The sequence below is a fragment of the Rhagoletis pomonella genome, unplaced genomic scaffold (assembly GCF_013731165.1).
Source record: "Rhagoletis pomonella isolate Grant_MI unplaced genomic scaffold, Rhpom_1.0 Rhpom_scaffold_02867, whole genome shotgun sequence".
Classification (NCBI taxonomy): Eukaryota; Metazoa; Arthropoda; class Insecta; order Diptera; family Tephritidae; genus Rhagoletis; species Rhagoletis pomonella.
Window position 1 is genome coordinate 4,063 of NW_023461420.1, and position 22,044 is coordinate 26,106.

General features: G+C 35.8%; 4 protein-coding genes across 4 annotated transcripts; 2 read left to right on the plus strand and 2 right to left on the minus strand.

The window, feature by feature from the left end:
• Positions 1-10,603: 10,603 nt before the first annotated feature.
• LOC118753805 (DNA-directed RNA polymerase II subunit RPB7-like) lies at positions 10,604-12,159 on the plus strand. Its single transcript, XM_036488679.1, has 5 exons — positions 10,604-10,806; positions 10,868-11,137; positions 11,199-11,249; positions 11,324-11,461; positions 11,522-12,159. Exons 1-5 carry the CDS (start codon positions 10,795-10,797, stop codon positions 11,570-11,572), a joined length of 522 nt encoding a protein of 173 aa, XP_036344572.1. The 5' UTR covers positions 10,604-10,794; the 3' UTR covers positions 11,573-12,159.
• Positions 12,160-12,177: 18 nt separating this feature from the next.
• On the minus strand, positions 12,178-15,506 carry LOC118753804 (small G protein signaling modulator 3 homolog). The gene is made up of 4 exons (XM_036488678.1): positions 15,301-15,506; positions 14,689-15,214; positions 14,026-14,630; positions 12,178-13,966 (listed from the first exon to the last, which is right to left on the minus strand). Exons 1-4 carry the CDS (start codon positions 15,355-15,357, stop codon positions 12,749-12,751), a joined length of 2,406 nt encoding a protein of 801 aa, XP_036344571.1. The 5' UTR covers positions 15,358-15,506; the 3' UTR covers positions 12,178-12,748.
• Positions 15,507-15,976: 470 nt separating this feature from the next.
• Positions 15,977-21,086, plus strand: LOC118753802 (trafficking protein particle complex subunit 10-like). Its single transcript, XM_036488676.1, has 7 exons — positions 15,977-16,122; positions 16,182-16,405; positions 16,473-16,744; positions 16,799-18,569; positions 18,637-19,353; positions 19,423-19,768; positions 20,329-21,086. The coding sequence occupies exons 1-7, from the start codon at positions 16,098-16,100 to the stop codon at positions 20,556-20,558; spliced, it is 3,585 nt and encodes a 1,194-aa protein (XP_036344569.1). The 5' UTR covers positions 15,977-16,097; the 3' UTR covers positions 20,559-21,086.
• LOC118753803 (diamine acetyltransferase 2-like) lies at positions 20,674-22,044 on the minus strand (the record flags this gene model as incomplete). Its single annotated transcript, XM_036488677.1, is given in 2 exon segments — positions 20,674-21,577; positions 22,006-22,044. Coding segments are annotated over 2 exon segments (346 nt in total), but the record flags the coding sequence as incomplete, so codon positions are not given.

Sequence of the window (22,044 nt, forward strand, 5' to 3'; positions counted from 1 at the left end):
CCAAACTTTGAAAAAAGTTAAATAACGGCCTTAAAAATCTCATTATTACGATACCGTTCAAAATTTTTTTTTCATTTTTTTTTTTAAATATTTTTATGCAAATTTTTTAAGCTTAAACCGTTGGGTCGTTTGAGGGGATTTTTTCAAAAAACATCTTTAAGGAACTTTTTTTTTCATAAAAAACTCCGTTTTTGGAGGTATTTTCAAATCGGTCTAGCTCACGTAAATCTTAATATTTTTCCGAGATATTTTGGTGGTTGTCTTAAAATATAATAGATTTTATAATTCCAATGGAAAAACAGAACCGATTATTTTTTTTTTGGTATGGGGAGTGATGCAATCTAATGTACATATGTATGTAAATACAAAATTTTATTTAGTAAATATTTCAAGAGTGTTATTGTTCCTCATCACTTGATAAAGCTTATCAGCGGCTAAACTTAATATTAATATTTAATTAATAAAATACGGTTTTTTTTTAATAAATAAAAAGTAGATCATTATTGAATATGTGTGAATAAATACATAGTAGTGTGTATAAATACATAGTAAGTATGCATAAGTACATAAGAGCGGCGAGACGTTGGCAGATTAAAGAAATGAGCTGCTGTAGTACACTCAGGGACCATAACTGTTATGATCTTTACAATAAAAGTAATGTTGACTCGAATGTTAAAAGCAACTTTTTGACATAACTTGCAATGGTATAACTGTCAAAAAAGTTGCTTTGAACTTTAGATTCGACTTTATTTTGATTATAACTACGGGCGCATAATTTAACATTTAAAATTGTACTTGTATTTTGCGCAATTAAATTTAAGCGTTTTTTTATGATTTATATTTTTTCGACGTTATTTTCAGATTCAATTATTTAGATCGTAACATATTCAAATCGGTTATAAAAACGCAGTCTCCATCATAACGAATAAAAATGTTCGGAAAAAAATAAAAATCACAAAATAAGGAATAAATTTGAAACGATCTAAAAATAAAATAACCTTGATATTTAACGGTTTTTTTTTGGTCACTGGGTAAAATTTATCACCAAAAATTAATTAAATGATTATGAAAAAGAAAAACCGGCTTACACACGCGAAATTTGAAGTGCATTATCGAACGTGAAATTAATGTTCAATGATCTTACAAATTCGGGAAACATTTACATACATATGTATGTATGTATATATACTACTATATAGACTTGTGTGTATTACATGTGTGTAATATGTATGTATATTAGAGTGGTCCAATTTTTGCATGGGGCAACAAATTTTCATCCTAGCAAACAGGGCACTCCCTTAGTTTTTTCATTTTGATATTTGTAATATCTATACCAACTTTCAATTTTCTATTGCAACCAATGACCTTGAAATGCGCTACTGGATCGAAACTGGCAAAAATATTGCTGATTTTTATAAAAATTCTCTGTTGCCATGACAACTGAAGCTTGTAATATATATTATATAAATAATATATTTTAGATAATTTAAATCGTAGATATTCCTCGCTTGCTTAACCAATTGCTTGATTAACACATGTACTCAATACTTCTAGAGTAAAATATGAGCATCATGAGCATCCTCTGAATTTATACTTAGAAACGTAAAGTTTGGTATCAGCACCTTTTTCGGCAAGAGGAAAATTTTTGGGAGGTGCCCCAGCCCTACCTTGGAAAAAATTTGTTTGGACCACCCTAATGTTCATTTGTATGTCTGTAATAATAACAAGTTCGCAGGTGAGCATGTGCCAAACTTCGATTAAGCGCTGAGAGCAAATGTATTTGCTGTAAAGCAGCTTGTCAGCTTCTCAAAAACGCATCGTATATTTTGCACTCTGATTGCATACATACATATGTACCTTCATATTCACATATACATGTGTACTACAGTAAAACCCCGATATAGCGAAGTTAAAGGGGCTGAATAAATGCTTCGTTACATCTACCACACCACGGAGGGTCAGGCTTTCGATGCTTTCTTCCTATACAAAAAAAATATATATACATGTATTTATAGAAGATAAAACCTTAATACAATGATAAATTAAAAATTTTAAGACAAAATCGCTATAGTTAGCAACGTATCAAAAAGCGTGCTTTCGCAAAAGTGTAAATTTTATTGCCGATTCCGGTAAAATATCCATCAAGTAAAACTGTTTGTTAGGGAAGATTTTTGTTTAAGGCGGCAGAATATCCGTTCCAAATATCCGTTATCCGAATTGGCGTGGCAATTTTAGGACCAATTTAAAAAAATTAGATTTTATCATATATTTCGGCAGAAAATCTATTCACTAACAGCGTTTGATCCGCAACTTTTTTTGATAAGAGAAGTAAGTCTCATTTTGAAATTATAGCAAATTCGTATTCAAACTAATTTTTTACAAGCTACATGAATATGAAAAGGGCGATAACCGTACACTTCAAATGTTAGCTTTCGGTCTTCACTGGATTCGAATTTTATTAGATGTTCAAAAATGTCAATAACATTGCCTTAGCTTAAGTTATATTGAAGATATGAGTATTACAGAAAAAAAATATTTTTGAAAGCGGCTTTTAAAACTTGGTTTTATGTATTATATTTACAAAACGAACACCCAATCCAAAATCGGCTACATTTTAGAGGTCGGCAAACGATTTGGAAAATCGCGGTTTTACAATATTTACGCTTTTTGGGCTACACACCCCCTAAATCGGAACAATATGTCTAAATTGCACAAATATCTTAAATATTATCGAGACTTAGGTAGGTTGTGATTAAAAGAGTTCTATTAATATATGTATGGCTTTATTTGCAAGAATTATGTGAGTTTGAGAAATTTTCTCGAGGACCCTCCATATAACTCCATATACATACATATATATCAATTAATAGAGCGCTATGTAAAATAAATTAAAAAACTACCCTTAATATAGCGCAATTTTAACCGTCAACATATATTCCGTAGGTTTTTTATGCTCAAAATTTTTTCGTTGTATCTATAGAGAATTTTTATTCGGGAATTCAGCAAACATTTTGTTATATTGAGTTTTTCGTTTCATCAACGTGCGTTATATCGATGTTTCACTGTATATGCATATGTATGTATGTATATATGTGTATGTAAACTACGTAAGTAAGCCCATTATTTACGCCACCAGTTTGGGGGGTTTTCCAAATTGTCTGTTATTTGCAATTTATTGTCGCAAATTGTATGAAGAAGAAGTTCCACAAAATGGGTTAAACCTAAGACGTCAACGAAAGTAAACTAGATACCCAAAATTTACTAATATGAAATCTTATGCGGAAAATAAACTTAGTACATGTATGATTGGCTATACTTTGGCTTTGCTAACTCGCTGCATTAAAAACTTTTTAAGTGTACAATTTTCATTATATGTTTGTTGTTTTCATTATACAGACCAAGGTACATTGAACAGGTAGTATCAGTAGAGCAGCTGATTTGATTTATTTTCAAATTATTTGGTCTCGAAAATGTCAAATATTTTTAATTTTTTCTCACGAAAATTATAAGTTGTTAAAATCCATTTGCTTGTGAAACCTTTTTCCATACAAAACAAGCGATTGAATAGCAGCTTTTGGAACGTTCGCCCAACTCGGCAGCACGACCGCTGATTACTGGGCCTTGCAAAGGATGGATCAATGCTTCGAGAAGCAAACAAATTTACTAGGAAAGAAAGTTGCATCAATTTTTATTTTTTCCAATTTCAATTTTTTATTTTTTATAATTTTTTGTATTTCACATGGCACGCTTTGATTTAGAAGAAAAAATTCAGAACAGTTGTTGACACTTTCGATACCAGAAGCAACAACAAAATACACGCAAATGTTGTTTTTGCTCTACTGATACTACCTGTTTAATGTGCCTTGATACAGACATTCCTGAAAAAAGTTCGCCAAACGCCCCTGAATCTAAAATACTTTTGCAAGGCAACTTTACATCGCCATTTTACATTTTTCGTGTTATCTTCGGCATTTATAGTCGGATCATAAAGTAATATACACATATAACGATTAGAGATGCCAGTTCGAAATAAAAAAAATCGATTTTCGAATCGATTCCAATCGAAATACAAATAATCGATAGACGAAAAAAATCCTCCAAAAATAAATCTATCCCACAAGATCGATTCATATATGTTTATCAAATAACGGCTTTTAATTATTTTTATTAAGAAATAAGACATAGCGATCTAACCAACAAGAATTTAGAAAACATTTATTGTAAGAAATTTTTAAAACATGAAAAGAAAGAAAAATCATCACCAAAAACAAACGTTATGTCCTAGAATCTTTAAACTTGAAATTTATTGAAACAAAAAATTGGCTACAAAACTACATACCCCAATTTTTTTTTTAATGAGTAATTAGCGAGTGTAACATTTTAATCAAAATTTGCACGTACGCATAATTTTATATAGAGTTAATTTCAAGTGGCTTCCTTGAGGAGTCCTATAGTCGGAGGTCTTTGCTATCTAAAGTGGGAAAGGTGGGATGTGCCAAGCTCTTTATTTTTTTTTATACAAACCTCGAATTCTAATTTATTTAAAATTTTACAGATTTTGTAGGGCGAACTGTAAATCAAATGCATCAATTGAAGAAAAATTAATTGGATTCGATTCGTGGATCAAGTCGCAACTAAAAGATCGAAAAAAATCCAATTGGAAGGGCTCGATTAATCGATCTTCGATTTAAAAACAGCATCTCTAATATCGATTTTCTTGTGTCAAGGAGTACGGTTTTTATCCAAAGTTCATTGACCTCAAGTTCTCCGTTCTATATGGTACTTACCCACCAGATCTCAGTTCTTATCACTCTAACATACCATCCTAACGCCAGTAACGTATTTTGATAATGCTAGTAAAATGATTAAAAAAATTGTATTGCGACCCCTATCGTCCTAATGCCAGTAAATTAAAACTCTCCAAAGATCACTAAACTTTTGTTAGGGAGTCTTTTGATTATTTCAGTGGAACTATTAATAAACATTTTATTGGCGAATATAATTGATGCCGAAAATTGTAAACAATTTTTTTTTTCGAAAATGAAAGAATACTCAGCGGCGTAGGGCGAACTTTTTAGGTGGTACAGTCAAATGTATGTATATATGTACATACATATGTATGTATCCACATGGAGGCTCGTCCTTTTCTCTTGCGGTACAACCATTTATACGATCGTACCCAGGACTTACTGCCAGTATAAATATACAAGTATGTATGTATCTCACAGACACAAGCGTATGCGGCTATAGCACAACCTTATCTAATTACCCAGCAAACAATTAGGTTTGATATACATACATTTGAAAATGGTTGGAAATCAAAGCCTTTTCTCAAATGCCAAACGTTTGAAAATGATTTGATATTGATTTGAAAATTACAGCTTTTGCAATAAACAGGAGAGTTTGAGCTCCATTTGAGAATATGGCTGACTCTCAAATCAATTTCAAAGGTTATTTATCAATTGTTCCTCAAATGTGGAAATAAAATTTTTTATGGGAAATATATATTTCATATTTATTTTTTCTTCACGATGTGCACACATAACAGAAGAAACAATTAAGATAAAGTAATTTCCAATAAATTCATCTTGAAGGGCTGGAGCTTTCTCAATCCACGCAAACATCAAATCCACTACATATTTGTGGGCTTTCTCTTTGAATATTTTTTTTATTCTTTGTGTTTTTTTCAATTGAATTTAATTTTACTAAATATTTTTTGTTTAACTGCGCACTTTTATATCGTTTGACACTTGCCATGTTTCTTCTAAACAATTTCAAATGAATTGGAAATGTTTTTAATTTGATAATCATTTGAGAAAAACATTCGATATCAAATTGAGATATAAAAGTTTCTCAAACGTTTGGAACTGTGTTTGCTGGGTAGTTATACATTATTGCAGTTAATTATAGGTACTCGGTATTATCTATTGTTTACATGCACAAACTATAATTTTACGAGTAACTATAAATAATTGTTATAATTTTCCACAACACATGTAAATAAAAATTATTTTTCAAGCATTAAGTTACACATTCAATACTTATACTAAGCAAGAATATATTTTCATTTATTTATACAATAAATATATGTAAGTTCACATCAAATTTTACTTATTAAAATCGTGTGGTAAGCTTCGAACCTGTATTATCAGTAGGTATGTATGTACCTTGGATGTATATTATTTAAAATTTCTGTATTAATTATCTCCTTATTGAATAAAAGTCACAAATGCTCCCAAGACACACTCCACGATTCAGCGGCTAAAATCAAACTGATTTCAATTCTTTGCGTATGTTTTGCAAGTTTGAAAAAAATCACTATCTCAGCTTCAAATATCTTGTATGAATGTACATATGTTTGTGTATATGTTTGTATTTCTCAAATCTCAATAGCAGCTCAGCTCAGCGGCAAGTTTCCTACAACTTATACATACTTTTTTCCTTATTTACATTGATGAGTAAAGTTTAAAAACGTGTTTAGTAAACTTGAAATTGTGCGCACCAGAGATGGAAAATTAAATTTTCAGATTGTATCTAATGTGTGGAAAATATTGTACCTCAAAGCAAACAGATGTACCTAAAATATTAATATTTGTGTTTACACATTCGGCAGCATGTGAAATCTGTTTGAAAGTAAGAAAATATGAAAAGAATTATGCTTTACAAGTGCCTTGTTTAATTTAGACAGCCACGCTAAGTATTTTACGTTGAGTTCTGTTTAAGCTTAGTGCAACACCTGATTGTAAGCATCTTCGTATATGACCAAAAATGCTGTTTCAGCTGCTGAGGAGTTCGTAAGCTGCTTGGGTTACTTTAGGCGGGCGCTTAAGCATCAAAGGCCTCGTCATGACTTACACAAATTTTAAGAAAAATTTGTCTAACGGTAATCGAGCAAAAATCAAAGTACCTCCTACCACCGAAGGGCCCCCGCTTATTGGGAGGATCACTGTTGAAAGATATATTTTTGAAAACATTAAGGAATTCATTTACTAATACATAGAGGATCACTATAATATCAGCCTTGGATCGAACGAATCATCTAACTGGTGCCAAAATATTTAGAAACATTGTTGAGAAACATTGTTTACACTTCTTTCTTTATAAATTAGAAATTCAGATTCCTCGGAAATCAGAACCCCTAGGGCGGCCTTTGATGACGTAAATATTTACATTTAAACTATTTTTATTTTTTTAAATGCTGCTCTGCCACTGCAAACTTCAAATTGAAAAATGCGCTTAAAATCGCCAACCTGGAAAACCGACAACATTTTTCCATATAAAACCCAGCTTTTAAAAAAACTTGGTTTCATAGATGGATATATAGATAATAAAATGACATTTGCACCGGAATCTATTAATCTATTGTGCCCTCCACTCTTCACAATACATCCGCTTAATCTAAATTCCTGAGAAAGTTCCACTCTACCTTTGGGAATAGGGAGTGAATGTGCTTAAACTGTGGCCACATTGAGCCTAACTTCTCTCACGTCTCGATGGTTGAGTCGCAAAACCGGCAAAGGTCGATTGACCATATCCCCAGCTTGTATAGCTGTCCTCTCAGCCTGCCTTAATCTAAGCTTCTCTTTTCGGCGATCAATTAAAACTATGGCATCTCCTTTTGTTATACCCTCGCAGTAAACTCTTTGCCTGACGCATTCCTGACGAACTCTGTCAGTTTAGATCCCTCATGATGTTCCTCTCCCTCCTAAGCTCTTCCTTTAGAGTGTTGGGGTCCACTCCTAGGAAGGGTTCGGGGCCAACTGGACTAATGACTGCCGCCTCTTTTGCGAGACAGTCAGCCGCCTCGTTACCCGCCACTCTCTTGTGGACAGGTGGCCACGCTAACTTGATGCTATTGTGTCTCAATTCACCCAAGGACCCGCGACGATTTGACCTCATAGAACATGAGGCCTTGAGTGCCGCCTGGCTATCACTTAGCATTATGATTCTCTCGTTTCTATACCCTCTACTCATGATTATATCCGCACATAGGAAACATCTGATTGAAAGATGCTCGACATTTCCCCATAGGAACAGAAGTCCTGGTTCTGGGTCTGACGATTCCAGCACCTATTCCTTCTGGGGTCTTCGAGCCATCTGTGTCTCTCGAACGCGGAGACACTCCAGGTTGCTTTGTTGCAAAGCCCTATTTTGAATATCTTCTAAAACAAAACTATGGTTTCGCCTATGTCATCTCTAGGGAGCAGGGCTAGTGGGAGCGAGGCCCCTTGCTTCTCAACACTCCTAGAGGAAATGACCTTACCTTTTCCAAATCTCTCTCTCTGGCAATATTAAGCAGAGGTATTTTGGCTGCCTGCTCTATGGTTATAAGAAGAGGCTCAAGCCCAAGGACTACTTCCAGCGTCATCGTCGGATATGTGCGCATCACTCCCGTTATGCATACACATGCTAGCCGTTGTAGCTTGGTGAGCGTTTATCTCGCTGTCGTTAGAGTAGTTCTTGAAATCGAAGGTACCGCCCCTAGGTAATCATTGGCTATACTTTCATGATGTTGAGCCATCTTATGATCCTGTGAGTCCATCCCCAGGACTTTCCCGCTAGACGCTTGCACACCGTTAAAGCTTTTGTGGCCTTGGAGGTGATCGCGTCCACATATTTCTTCCACAGAAGTTTTATGTCGAGGATAAGTCCCAGATACTTCACTTCGCTAGCGACTTTGACCGCGACCTTCTCCAGGTTTATGTCCGTCAAGCACGGAAGGACTATTTTCCGTTTGGTAGTTGGGCTGGAGGTGTCGACTCAGTAGTCTCATGTTGCTTGAGCAGGCGGATTCTCATCGTACTGCATTCCTCACCGCCCTCCTTCTCCTCCGCTGTCTTCAGTCGCCAGGGCCACATATTGACATAACTGAACCTGTAGTTCAGCGTTAAAGATGTTCAGTGCCTTTTCTTCGCAACACAGAAAGAGAATTGTACTTTGTGAGGGCTATAATCCATAAGTGCAGCCGAAGCCGCCTACGCAGAAAATTGTTCAGCCCCTTTTCGTCGCAACACAGAAAGGAGAATTCTACTACTCAAAAAGAAGTTCTGCGCATAAATACTTCGGCCTCTTTTTCTGGCAATACAGAAAGGTCTGACTATGGCAACTTAACGTAACTTACGGATCTCTCTTAAGCATATTGTTAAATAGGTGTTGCTTATAATTGAACAGCCGAAACTTAAAGTAACTTAATGCCACGTCGAAATCTATTTCATTTTGATTCTCTAAGTTCTACGGTCCGTTAAGTTAAGTTAAGTTGGCGTAATCAGGCTTTTACAATCCATAAGTGCGGCCGAAGGCCACCTACGCCGAAAGAAGTTATACACGAAAACACTTTTTACCTTTTTCCCACATTAATTCGATTTTTGTGAAAACTATAACATATCGAGCCCTAACCGCCAAAATAACGTAATCGACATTTTTTTCAAAATTTTCTTTTTGATGCAGAAATATTCCTAGAGCATCTAGATACATTTCTGCATCAAAAAGAAAATTTTGAAAAAAATGTCGCTTACGTTATTTTGGCGATTAGGGCTCGATATGTACATATATCAGATTAAAGAGAATTAAATTCTCTATTGAATGACATTAAAATCCATGATAACTTGAACTTTGACCTTTAATAACTGTTGTAGTTGTTGTTTCCAAACAAAAAAATATACCGCTATGCTCATCTCAATGATCTCTATCGATCCCCATATGATTTTTTGTTTGTTTGAGAATTGTAGGTATTCTGCATTTGTTCCAATTTTATATTTGAATCAGTGTTGGCAGTGATCGATTGATTCTGTAATCAATTAGTTAATTCGATTAAATTCAATCCGATTACAGTTAATCATATTTAATTTTAATCTGGTTAAACAGCTTATCGTAACCGCGATTAAAAAAAATTAATGTTTAATCATTAACCCTTAATTTGATTAAGTAGTTTTGGTGATTAATTAATTTACGCTGGAATTTTCCTGCGCACACAAGACCAGTTAATCGAGGGTGGCTAAGTCGGTTTTCCTCATCAATCTTAAGCAATTTTGTGTGCATTTTCATTAAAATCTATTCCAACAGACGTTATGTAAACCAGGTTTTAATATCCTTCTGCTCATGTGCGATGGGTTGTAAAAATTCCCTGTTTATGTATTACTAATAAAAATAAAATTTTTTTTATTTAATAATTTATTTTTGAGCTATAGGCCGTATGTTAAATAAAACATTAAATGTTCTGCGCATTAAATTAAATTATACTAAACGGCCAATAAACAACACAATCTTTTATTTTAAATATTTTGTATATTTTATAAGCGTGAAACACAAAAGAATCACTATAACTCTTGTCTGGTTTCAAATTGGGACAACAAACTAGACTACTCAATCAGAATTTCTTTTTAATTGGATTATGGATTAATGATTAAAATTAATTAATCTTAATCACAACCGACGATTAACGATTAAAAAAATGTATTCAATAATCGTACAGATTATTACGGTTAATTAATTTTAGTCGTTAATCGCGATAAACATTTTAATCGGTAATTTTTAAACCTTAATCAGATTAACATTTTGCCAACACTGATTTGAAAACTTTCTTTAATTTTGACCTTATTTTTTGTTCCCATAATGCAACCCTGCTGACCACCTTCTACTGCTGTCATCTTTGACAATTGACTATAGTGAAATTAATGCCGCTGCTGTTTACAATTTTCTCTGATTTAATAAACAATTTTGCGCTGATATTTTGCACTTTTGCTTTTAAAATACCATTTGTGCTTTTTTGTTCATTAAATATACCAGCAATTTATAATGTTTTACCACGTAAGTAAAGTTCTGAGAAATTCACCTACTTTATCTGAGATGGCATTTTTCTAATGGGTAGATCTCCCTCGAGCATGAGATTCTCTTGCATCCGCGTTATTTCGGTCCACAATTGCTGGAGACGGTTAAACAGAAACTTTATACAGAAGTAGAAGGTACATGCACGGGGAAGTATGGATTTGTGATAGCGGTGACCACAATCGATCAAATTGGCTCAGGTGTCATACAGCCCGGACAGGGATTTGTAGTGTATCCAGTAAAATATAAGGCGATTGTATTCCGGCCGTTCAAGGGAGAAGTGCTGGATGCAGTTGTAAAGCAAATTAACAAAGTACGTTGGGTAAAAAAACACACATGTTGAAAAAGTACGATACGTTTTCTTTCAAATGCAGGTAGGCATGTTTGCTGAAATTGGGCCACTATCGTGTTTCATTTCACATCACGTATGTACACAACTTAAAATACAAATGCATTTTTCTGATGCACATATTAATGTTATGGACTCTTTTCCACTTAGTCTATACCAGCTGACATGCAATTCTGTCCAAACGGCAATCCACCGTGCTACAAATCAAAAGATGAGGATGTCGTAATTTCTGGTGAAGATAAAATACGCTTAAAGATTGTCGGTACACGTGTGGATGCCACTGGTATTGTAAGTGTAAATTAACTATATAGTTAAACCTTTTCTTATATATATCTTCTATGCTCATAGTTCGCAATCGGCACACTGATGGACGATTACCTAGGTTTAGTATGCAGTTAATTTGATGTAGATGCTTGGATGTGGTACTAAATAATTTGCGACTCGTTTTTTATAAATATACATATGTATGCATAGGTTGCGTTCAGAAATGCATCAAGCCAAAGCATCAGTTACAGTCGCTACAACAACAACAATCAGTCTCTTTTATTTCTAAACTATAATTGATGGAAATGTCAAACATGCGCAACCACGGTTAAAAGCCGAATGTAACATGGTTGCGTAAATAAGACATTTCCATTAATTATAATTTAGAAATAAGAGATTGGTTGTTGTTGTTGTGCTTTGCTTTGGCTTGATGCATTTTTAAACGCACTCACACACATGTCTATGTTAGAATATATGTAATATTTATGTAGATATACATATGTATATGAGAAAGAAATACATTTAATTCTAATTGAATTTAAACACGAAAATTGCCGTTTATATAAACATATTTTTTCTATGCGTTAAATATACATATTTTATTTTTTTTATTTTTAAGGAACAACATACATAAGTAAAATATGAATGTTTAAAAACAATGACTAATATGCAATTCGAAATTAACGATATACGCGTTTTACATTCATACAAGCGTGTGTAAATATGTTGAGCATAAACTCAAGTATTTATTTAAATACACATTGCAATGGACGATAGTTGATATATCTATATTTATAATAGCATTATTAAATACAGACTCTGATTTTATAAAACATTTAAATATTTTTTAACATACAATTTTTTGTATGAGGTTTGTTTAAAACTTACAGGGCCTGTTTTTAGTTGCAAAGGCTAGATTTGAAAGCATACACATTTTAAAATGTTAGTAAGATAGTTTGAAGAACTTCACCTATTTTTCAGTTTATTTGCATAATTTTGCTTGTATATAGCATGTATGTAAGTAGTTGCCAAAGGTTTGTATTGTATAAGCATTTGCATAGCTAAGAATTTCGATATTTTTAATTAAAATTATTAAAAATTTGTTCAACCTGTGGCTAAACAACTAAATGCGGCAGAGTTCAATCTTTTACCACCGCCATTAAGGGAATGTTTAAACTAAAACATTAAAACTTAACAAAAACACATTTTTACTCTTAAAACATAGTTTAGTGGCTATACAATCTTCTACACACATACTTAACTAAAAATAAACAAATGCACTTTCTTCTCCATATGCTACTACTACAAGACTCACAAATCCCATGAGAAGAGATGATGCTTAACCAGCATGTCGCGCACACCATCTTTCAGTGGCTGAGATTCCTTGCCTCTTTTTGGTGGTAATTCCCAGTCAGGATTCAAATTGAAAGCAAATTGTGAAAGTATCCTTAGCTCACACTTTATTTGCACCCAACCCGGCGAGTCAATATAACTACAGGGATAGTACCATTTTTGCACAACATCCTGACAAGAACACAGTACTTCCAACCATAGATGCAACACTTGCTCATTCAAGCCAAGACATATTAATGAACGCAACTTCACGTCCATTTGCGCGTGCGCTTCATCATGAGACTGGTTTACTGCTTGCACGCAACGGAACAACAGCTCTTCTGGAGTCAACACTTTGCCATCTTCATCTAGGCGATACGTCTTACATAGCACCAATCGACTGTATACCGATTCGAAATCTTTTTCAACTTCACGCGTAGCCGCTTCCTCGATGAAAAGCCACGGATGTATGGGACCTCCCAAAAAAGATGGTCTTTTCATACCATGCTCGAGAAAAGCCTTGATGGATGGCGCAAGTGTGCCACGCACTAAATCTGTAACAGTTTCGGAAATTGCATCGTCACCAGCAGAAGTGTACAGCTTGCTACGTTCATCCAACAACTCGACAAATTTGGCCGGAAACCAGCCACGCAATCCATTCAGTTCTCCCACCCAACAGTGTTCATCTTTTTGACTTATTATAGTGATGATATCATTTTTGCGGAAGCCCAACTCATCATCATCATGACGTTCGAAATCATGTAAGGCCTTTGCTCTTCGTTGCCGTCGACGTGCGACATTGATGAAATTTTCATGGTCTTTTGCATGCGAATCAGTGCTGTAATTTGCTGTCAGTTGTATGTGAGCAGCTATCTTCGGTTCGATGGTTATAAAGTGGCGTGCTACTTTTAATATTGCCTCACGCAAGTCGACTAGAATCTCCGTCTGCCTTATATTCTTATTTTTTAGCTCATCGGAATCATTGTCTCCTCGAAATAGCAATGTTTCTAATATGGATTTACTTTTTCGCACTTGCCGACGTGCCAAATGTTGTTTGGGCAGATTTGGGACGGCCTCGGGATTACCAACAAGACCACCCTGATCGGCCATAAGATAGGCCAGATGACGTCGACGATGCGTATCGATGACGGTTTGACTCAAAGAGCCACCAACTTCAAGTGCTTGATTAAAGAGAATCTGTAAACATACTTAATTTTAATCATTTATATAACAGCGTTTGGCCTCGCATCACTTACCTCTACATCATCCACTTCACCCGGTATGTCTGACAATGAGTTGAATATTTGAGCAGAGTTTTCCAAGATTTGTAAATCTTTTTCCTTCAACTTCAGCATACCCAATGTGAGTTGAAAGAGTACTATGCTACCATCATAGAAAAACCAATCCCATATGCGCACCAAAATCTTCATGTGCACAACATTTGCAAAAAGCGTCAAGAACCAGTGCAATGTTATAAGCGATAATTCGATGTCATGCTTCTTTAGCGTCTCATCAACGGATGTTAGATAATTTGCAATAAGCGTCTGCATGACACGTTGATCAGCTTGTATGCCCAACAAAGTTGAAGAATAGTATGATGCGGGTAATAAGTCTTCCACAATAGTCGCCATCATCCAGAAAGCATTTTCTTCCTCCATAAACAGCAGCAAGCAAGCAGCTATTACACCAGTACCTTGGCAATAACCGATATCTGGAAACAGCCAGGCGATGCCGCGAAGTATGCGACGCAGTCGTGGTATTCCAGTTCCGTGCGGATTGCTAAAGCACGCATTTGTTGGTAATATGCGTAACAGATCCTTCTCAATCTGTTTTGAGGTCATAAGTTGATCATTCCCTGAAGCTAATTTAAAACAGAAATGCGTCAATACTAACTTCCTAATTAAAGAAAATACTCATACCCTTAATTATATCATGATAACTTGTTTCGCCTTTTTGTTTTTTCGCCAGCGCACCAGATAAACGCATCCACATTTGTGCTCGCAGAGAATGTGGTATACCTTCACGAACCATATTTCGCAACTTTTCGGTACGTGGCAGCATAACATCCACATTCTCCCATGTCAATTCCGTAGCCTCTTTGTTATGTGAAAATTCTAAATGTGCAATCCATTGCAATCGGTGCTGTGCATCTTCTACAAATGGTTGCGAAAGCAGTTTATTCGAGCTTTGTTCTGGACCATCCTCTTCCTCCACACGAAAACCAAATTCGTCGAATCGATAGTCTGGCTGGTCGTTAGGACCCGCAGCCTCAGATTCAGGTTGCCCCAATTTCGCTAGAATTTCCTGCGGCCACATGGAAGGTGTTAAAGCGGAAAAGGGACCGCCAGGACTAGGTCGCAGACCGTCTGCAACACATAGCTCTTCCATCATTGGTGGGAGTTCATCTAGATTGTCATCTTCGGAGTTGTTTGCTTGCAATTTTTTCTGGTGTGATAAAATATGTAAGATAAAAATCAAGATACTATAAATAATACTGTGTTAGAAGAGGGTAAGGGGAAGAGGTTGCTTACAATATGTTCTTCGCGACCCACGTATCCATCATGGCCGCGACCGAAAAGACTTTCCATCACTTTCTATATAAAAGCTCTCGTTAGCTCGAAGACTTCTAAAGCTATTATTTAAATTTCACTAATTCATTGATCGAATTTTTTATCAAAACCGTAATTTCACTCTTCTCGCTTATGAGTGGGACTCGTTTTTGACACTTGTGGGTGCATTTGTTGACATTTTGCAAATGAGATTGATTACTGGACAGTGTTAGACAACGTGCAAAGTGGAGGGACACCCTAGTGTTGCCAGAAATTCCGTGAAAAATCTGCCCAAAGAACGTACGTTCTTTGGTTGAAACCTTCCACAACAAATTGAAAAATTTTTAATTAACATTGGAAATTTTAAAATAATTGCGGAATGCATTATCTATAAATTATACGTACAAAATAAAAATATTTTGCACAAAAGTTATGCAAATACTGACGCGATAAATATTGAACATGTAACATTCATGCGCGATCGATCAATCCAAATCGCGATCCAAAAATCGTGATAATTACTGACCGTGTGTCAGAGCCCATACGGTCACGTATTGCAATCGGGGTGAATTTGTTTATTTTATTAGTTTATTTTGAAAACTTGATAAACTCTGGTAAGCAATATCCAATTGGACTCTCTGTTTATTTATTTACTTCCCGATTGTCAAACACAACTGATTGCGGTGGCAGCAGTTTTCGTCTGCGTTTACAAATTTTGTTGGACGGGAAAAACTAATTTTCCGATAAATAAACGTAAAAGTCGTAATTTTTATCTAAATATGAATATTAAACCAATAATAACATGTGAGTGAAGGAACTTTGAAAAATCTTGGTTTTAAATACAGCGAAATTTCACTCCCCAGATGCTGGAGCTGGACCACTTTTTCGATCACTGGAGGCACAAATTTTGAATGCTATTCCACTGGATACATGCGAATGGCGACGTACGTACCATCGTCCATCCAAACAAGTGCGTTTAGAAGCGCAAACCCAGCCATTCAATGTGAGTGCGCTGGAGAAGTACAAAAAGGGAGAATGGAGTATATTGGAGCATCCCATTCTGCATATTTTCGTTGCAGAGTGCAATGTAAATATGCATATGTATATAAACAGTAATTTTTGAAATATATTTCATATATTTATAAACTACTCAGGACTTGGATACATATAAGGCAAACGCGCAGGAAGAAATAAAAAACTGGCTTCGACAACTGACAACTTATGGTATAACTGATTGGATGATTTTGTTGGTCGAGACATTGGACGTTCGAAAAGCAAAAAATTTGCTGCCACGCACCACAGTTTTAGATAAGATACGACAGGACTTTGCTACAAAAAATGATGACCGTTGTATATCAGTTTTGAATCCAGCAAAGTTCGAACAGAAATCGGCTGAGTCGTTCCGTTGTTTAGTGCAGCGCATCAGGTTTATGCTTCAGGGCCTTATGATTTTCTTTCACTAATACATTCACATTCGTAGGTTCTTAATGCTTGCCAGTTTCAACCGTAACATTGCCAAATACGAAGAGCTTATGCGGAGCAGACGCGAAAAGCGCAACCATGATGGTTGGGACTTTCGGCAATACTTCTTTATGCAAGAAGATCTAGCTTTGATATTCGAGAAACTAGAATTGCACACTGAAGCCCTCATACAATATGACGAGTTGGACGCTATGTTTTCACAATTCATAACTAATTCTGGCTTTGGCGAAAAGCAAAAATGGCTGGAATACTTCAAGCAACCATTAAGCTTTTTCCATGGTATTTGCCTCAATAGACGTGACAAATTTGAGATACGCAAAAAAATCAAAGAAAGCCCTGTTTCAATACTGGAATTTCGCAATTACTTATTTGAACGACAAGCACATCTGCTGCAACAAAGCAATGAAACCCCAGAAATAGCCAGAAGGCTTTTAAATTTTCTTTTTTCTACATTGCGCGAAATTGAACTCGTAAAATTAGATACACCCGAGGGTGCATTATCTTGCTGGGAATTCGTTTGCGCGCTAGAAGTTCTACAGACTTGCGAGCAGGCTATGGAGCCAAACGAAATGGTTTGCTTTCAACATTGTGCCCCCATCTGGAATCTGGCCAAAGACAAATTGTATGAATTGGGAAAGCTATGTGGCCTGCTTCCCGGCTTTACGCCCACTTCCGAGCAGTTGCATATAGTCGTGCAACTCTCCGCTGGCATTGGTGATACGCCACTCGAGCAGTCGCAATTCTTGAACCCTACACCTCAGATTTCAGAGCAAAAACGGGACCGCTCTCCAAATCGGCGACCGAAAAAATCAGCAACCGAACAATTGAAGGAAGCTTTGGGCTCAAATCAAGCATTCCAAAAACTTTATTTGGAATTGGCAGAACTAGCCATTAGTACGTACAAACACGTTTCCCGTCACCGTTCGGCGCGTCTGGTTGGCTTGGATTTAGGCAATTTTTACTGCGCTCTGAATGAACCGCATAAGGCCGTAGGTTTCTTTACTGATTTGTTACGCGAATTAAAGGCGGAGAATTGGCATGCGCTAAGTTCACAAACACTGCTGGAACTGGCCAATTGCTATCGCAAAATGGGCGATTCGTTGGCTTACACCAAGACATGTAGCTCAATTTCGTGTTGTCAGGAGTTGGAAATGTTGGTGCGTTCATTTTATTTCGATGAATTTCTGAAATCGGTTAAGACATTAACAACCACACTATCCGCACAACCGTCCATGGAGAATGCTAATTTTTGCGTGCTTGAAGATCATTTTCGAATATGCGACATAAATGTAATGAATGTGGAACCCATAATACAAGATGATATTGTAATAGTGCAATTAAAGCTGGAGAGCTTCTATCCCCGCGAAGTTGTTGCTGAAAGCATACAATTATGCTACGAAATGCATGTTTCACCACTTACGAGCGAGGTAGCAACGCCACCTTTGATTGTGTCGGTTAGTGGCTGCAAAGATAAGAAATTCCTCAGCACACCGACATCATCGCCACTCAAGGGATCGCGCCTGAAAATGTCACTGCGGTTGGACTACAAACAGGACAATACCCTGGATTGCGCCTCAGTTGAATGCGACGTGCCCAAAGCGAAGCAGCCAGTGCGCCGCACGAGTAGCACCAAACGCAAGCTTTCGCCTAGCGTGCAATCAGATTTCACAAATTTCGTAGCTACTGAGAATATCGCTATACAGCCGGGCAATAATTTCATTGAATTAAAATCCAAGGCAACGCGAGTTGGTACTTGGGATTTCAAGCAGGTATGACTATAACTTAAATATTTAATGAACTAAAGGATGTGAATGTAAATTTCTATTTTGATTGCAGATGCGTATTTCCATATCACAATTGGAGTTCTTCTCTGAGCAAATTCCCTTCAGAGCGCCACCTTTTGTTATCACTACCAAGCCGGCTGCGGCAGTGTTAAATTTCAAGAATTTGATTGCAGGCATTGAACAGCCAATACGTTTGACAGTTTCTGGCGGTAGTTTTATTTTCCCAGCCGATGCAAAAATTGTATTGAAATGTTCGAAAAATTTGCGCATACGGATGGCGCGTTCAATAGACAAGCTGGCTGTAGAGCAGGATAACGAACAAGTAGAGGAGCCAAAAATTCCGGCGTCCAACGATAATGACATTGTACAGAAGAAAACCGTCAAAGACTCAAAAACTGTTGCCAATCCTGATGATGATTCCACATTCGATAGCATATTGCAGGTGCCTCTGCCAAATTTCAAATCTTTCGAGGAGCGTGAAATCCCGTTAGAAGTGTTGACGGATTTGCCTGGACGTAAGATTTCTAAACACTTGGAACACTATGTTACATTATCATGCCCTTGGTCACGCAATGAGTTGCAGATAGCTATTGATTTTCAGCCCGCACTGGAGGCACAATGCCGACTACACACTTGTGGTACGCAAAAGTTTTTGCATGTGGTTATGAAAGGCTTGGAAGCGAATTTATTTTTGACAGAGGCGAAGGTGAAATGCGATGTTGCAGGTGTGCGTTTAATAGATTTAAATCCACCGTCACAGGCTCATGTGGTATGTGGGGGAAGAAAACATAATTATATATAACGATTTATTTAAAATTGTATCACTTTTTCCATGCAGCAAATTTACAAAGGTCTAACGGTTTCGTACTTGTATGAAATACAAGTAGAGCCGCTAAAAGCAGAGGTCGAGCTGCCAGCGGTAATCAAAGTGCACTTTATGACAAAATACTCAACTGTGGAGAAGCCACAACTTTTGCGAAATTATGGATGCGCTTTCGATTTGGTGGACTATACAACGCTCTTCAAAGTGCAGACACAGCTTGAACCCAATGAGCTATGTCGTTTGCGTTCAGTTTGCAATTTGAATTTGAAAATCACGAAGGTGCATGAAAATCCCTACGTGGACCTAATGTACGAAGTGCTGAGCGATCAGAATTTATGGGCCGTTTGTGGACGCTCGGCAGGTTGGTTATACATGCATTTTTGAGTGCAGACATTTTCTTTGTGCTCCTTAGAAAGTTTAGTAAAAATAAGGGATTTTAGTTGAAGCAAAAGTTTGAATTTTTTTTAAACTCGGCAATACATAAATATATAGCATGTCTTTTGAATCGGAAAATATTCTGCAATTAAATAACTATGTACTATATTTATAAGCATTAAACTTTATTTCTCCATAAAATTGTCAAAAATTTTGTTACAACAGACAGTCATTGATAGACTAGGAATACAATATTTTCGTTTTATTTCGCATATTACTGCCAGATTGAAGGCGAACATGGAATCCCTATTTTTTACAATTTTATATTTTTATTTATGTATATACACAAAGTGTTTCATATTTTTACACTTTAGTAATAATCTCTCTTTATTTTAATTGAACTTTTACGAAAAGTATGTGGTAAGTAAATTAGTAAGAAGGAATTTATGTAAAATAACGCTTATCTTAAATTAGCTGTTTACCTTATTTATAGCTTCTTCGCAATCGAAAAGTCAAGCTTGACCTCTCCTTGTTTTGTCATTTTAGGTGTTGTATCAATGAAGGATGTCGAGAGTCATTCAATATCATTGGATGTTATGCCGTTGAGTACTGGATTTCTCCCTATGCCCAATATACGTCTATCACGCTACACGGCTGGTGGCAAAAACAAAACCGACACACATTCCAAAGTACATCCGTTTCCACAAGGGCAAGTTTACAATAGCACAAAGAGTATGCAGATACATGTTATAGCCAGCAGCAATGGAGAACAGTAGAAGTAAGCCTTAATATATATACAATATCTACTAATTACTCAAGATATTCTACATTTTCGATGGCAATCGGTGAAAGTATTATTGTTGCAATTTTTTGAAAGAAAAAGTGTTCGTATTCATAAACAAAAAAGTTTGTTTATTAAAATCTATAAGAGAATGATACTACTGACTCATTGCATTGATGCATTTTTGCTAAATATGCTTACTGTAGAACTGATGTACTACATTATTACTCTAAGGTGGAAAGGTACTAGCCAAATTCTTTTTCTAATATTTTACTGAATATTTTTGCATCACATTTATTCAAGTTTTTTGTTTGCTTGTACTAAAAGAGGTTACCAGAAATGATAAAACGCTCTTAAATGCTAGAATGCATTTGAATAAGACTCAGAAAGTCTATAAAATTTCGAAAAATACTCCCCGGCTTAAATGCTTAGTTTTTGGTTTGTTTTCCATTTCTGAAAATAATCTGGTTAGTGTATTTACAACTTTGGGTAAGAATATATAGTATTTAATGGACTTTAATTTTAGTCAAAACATTGTAATTAAAGCTATTTTATTCAAAATAAAATTGGTTGCTCCAAAATTTTTTAAATGTACATTTTTTAAATGTATACACATTTGCATCATTAAAAAAAATGCAAATATATACAAACGTTTGTACGCATATGCACAGCATTTTTGTTGTTTTAATTGTTTTACTTAAATAGTTTTACAGCTCATTGGCCAATTTTTCAATTTGCTCAGCATTTACACGATAAAAATGCCATTCCTCAGTCTCTGTTAAATCGATAGCTCCCATTCTGTCATAAAATTTTCGCGCCGGATTCCAACCGAGCACATGAAAATCCAAACGTTGACAATTGTATTCCTTCGCTTTAGCTGCAACAGCACGGAAAATGTAAGCACCAGCACCTAAGCCACGATATGCGGGACGCACATAAACATCTTCAAGAAAGTATGTTTTACCCTGCCATGTTGAGTAGGAGTAGAAGCAAATGCAATAGCCTATAATGGCGCTGTAAAGTAATTAGAAAAAATAGCGGTAAGCATGAATAATGTGAAAATATGTAGTTTTGTCTTATCAGTATCTAATGGTAAATATTTAAGGTGGACTATGTCACTGAGTATTTGTCTATGTCAATCTTTTTGATGGGTGTTTATGCTTGCAATCTTATGAATATACATACATACATGAGTCTACAATAATACACTATGTACATATGTACATACATATGTACAACGTAGTGGAGTTGAATTCCAACGATTCGAAAATATTGGCATATAGAAAGTAAATACATATGTAGATGCATACAGGAATGCATTCCAGGTACTGATCGGCATGCCTTTATACATATGTACATAAATATGTACATATGCGAACATTTATAGCCCAATATAAAGTTATTCATACCAATTTGTGTATTTAAATGCTCTGCTTACTTACAGTGTAGGCTTCTCTTCAGTTTGCACTTCGAGCACATAT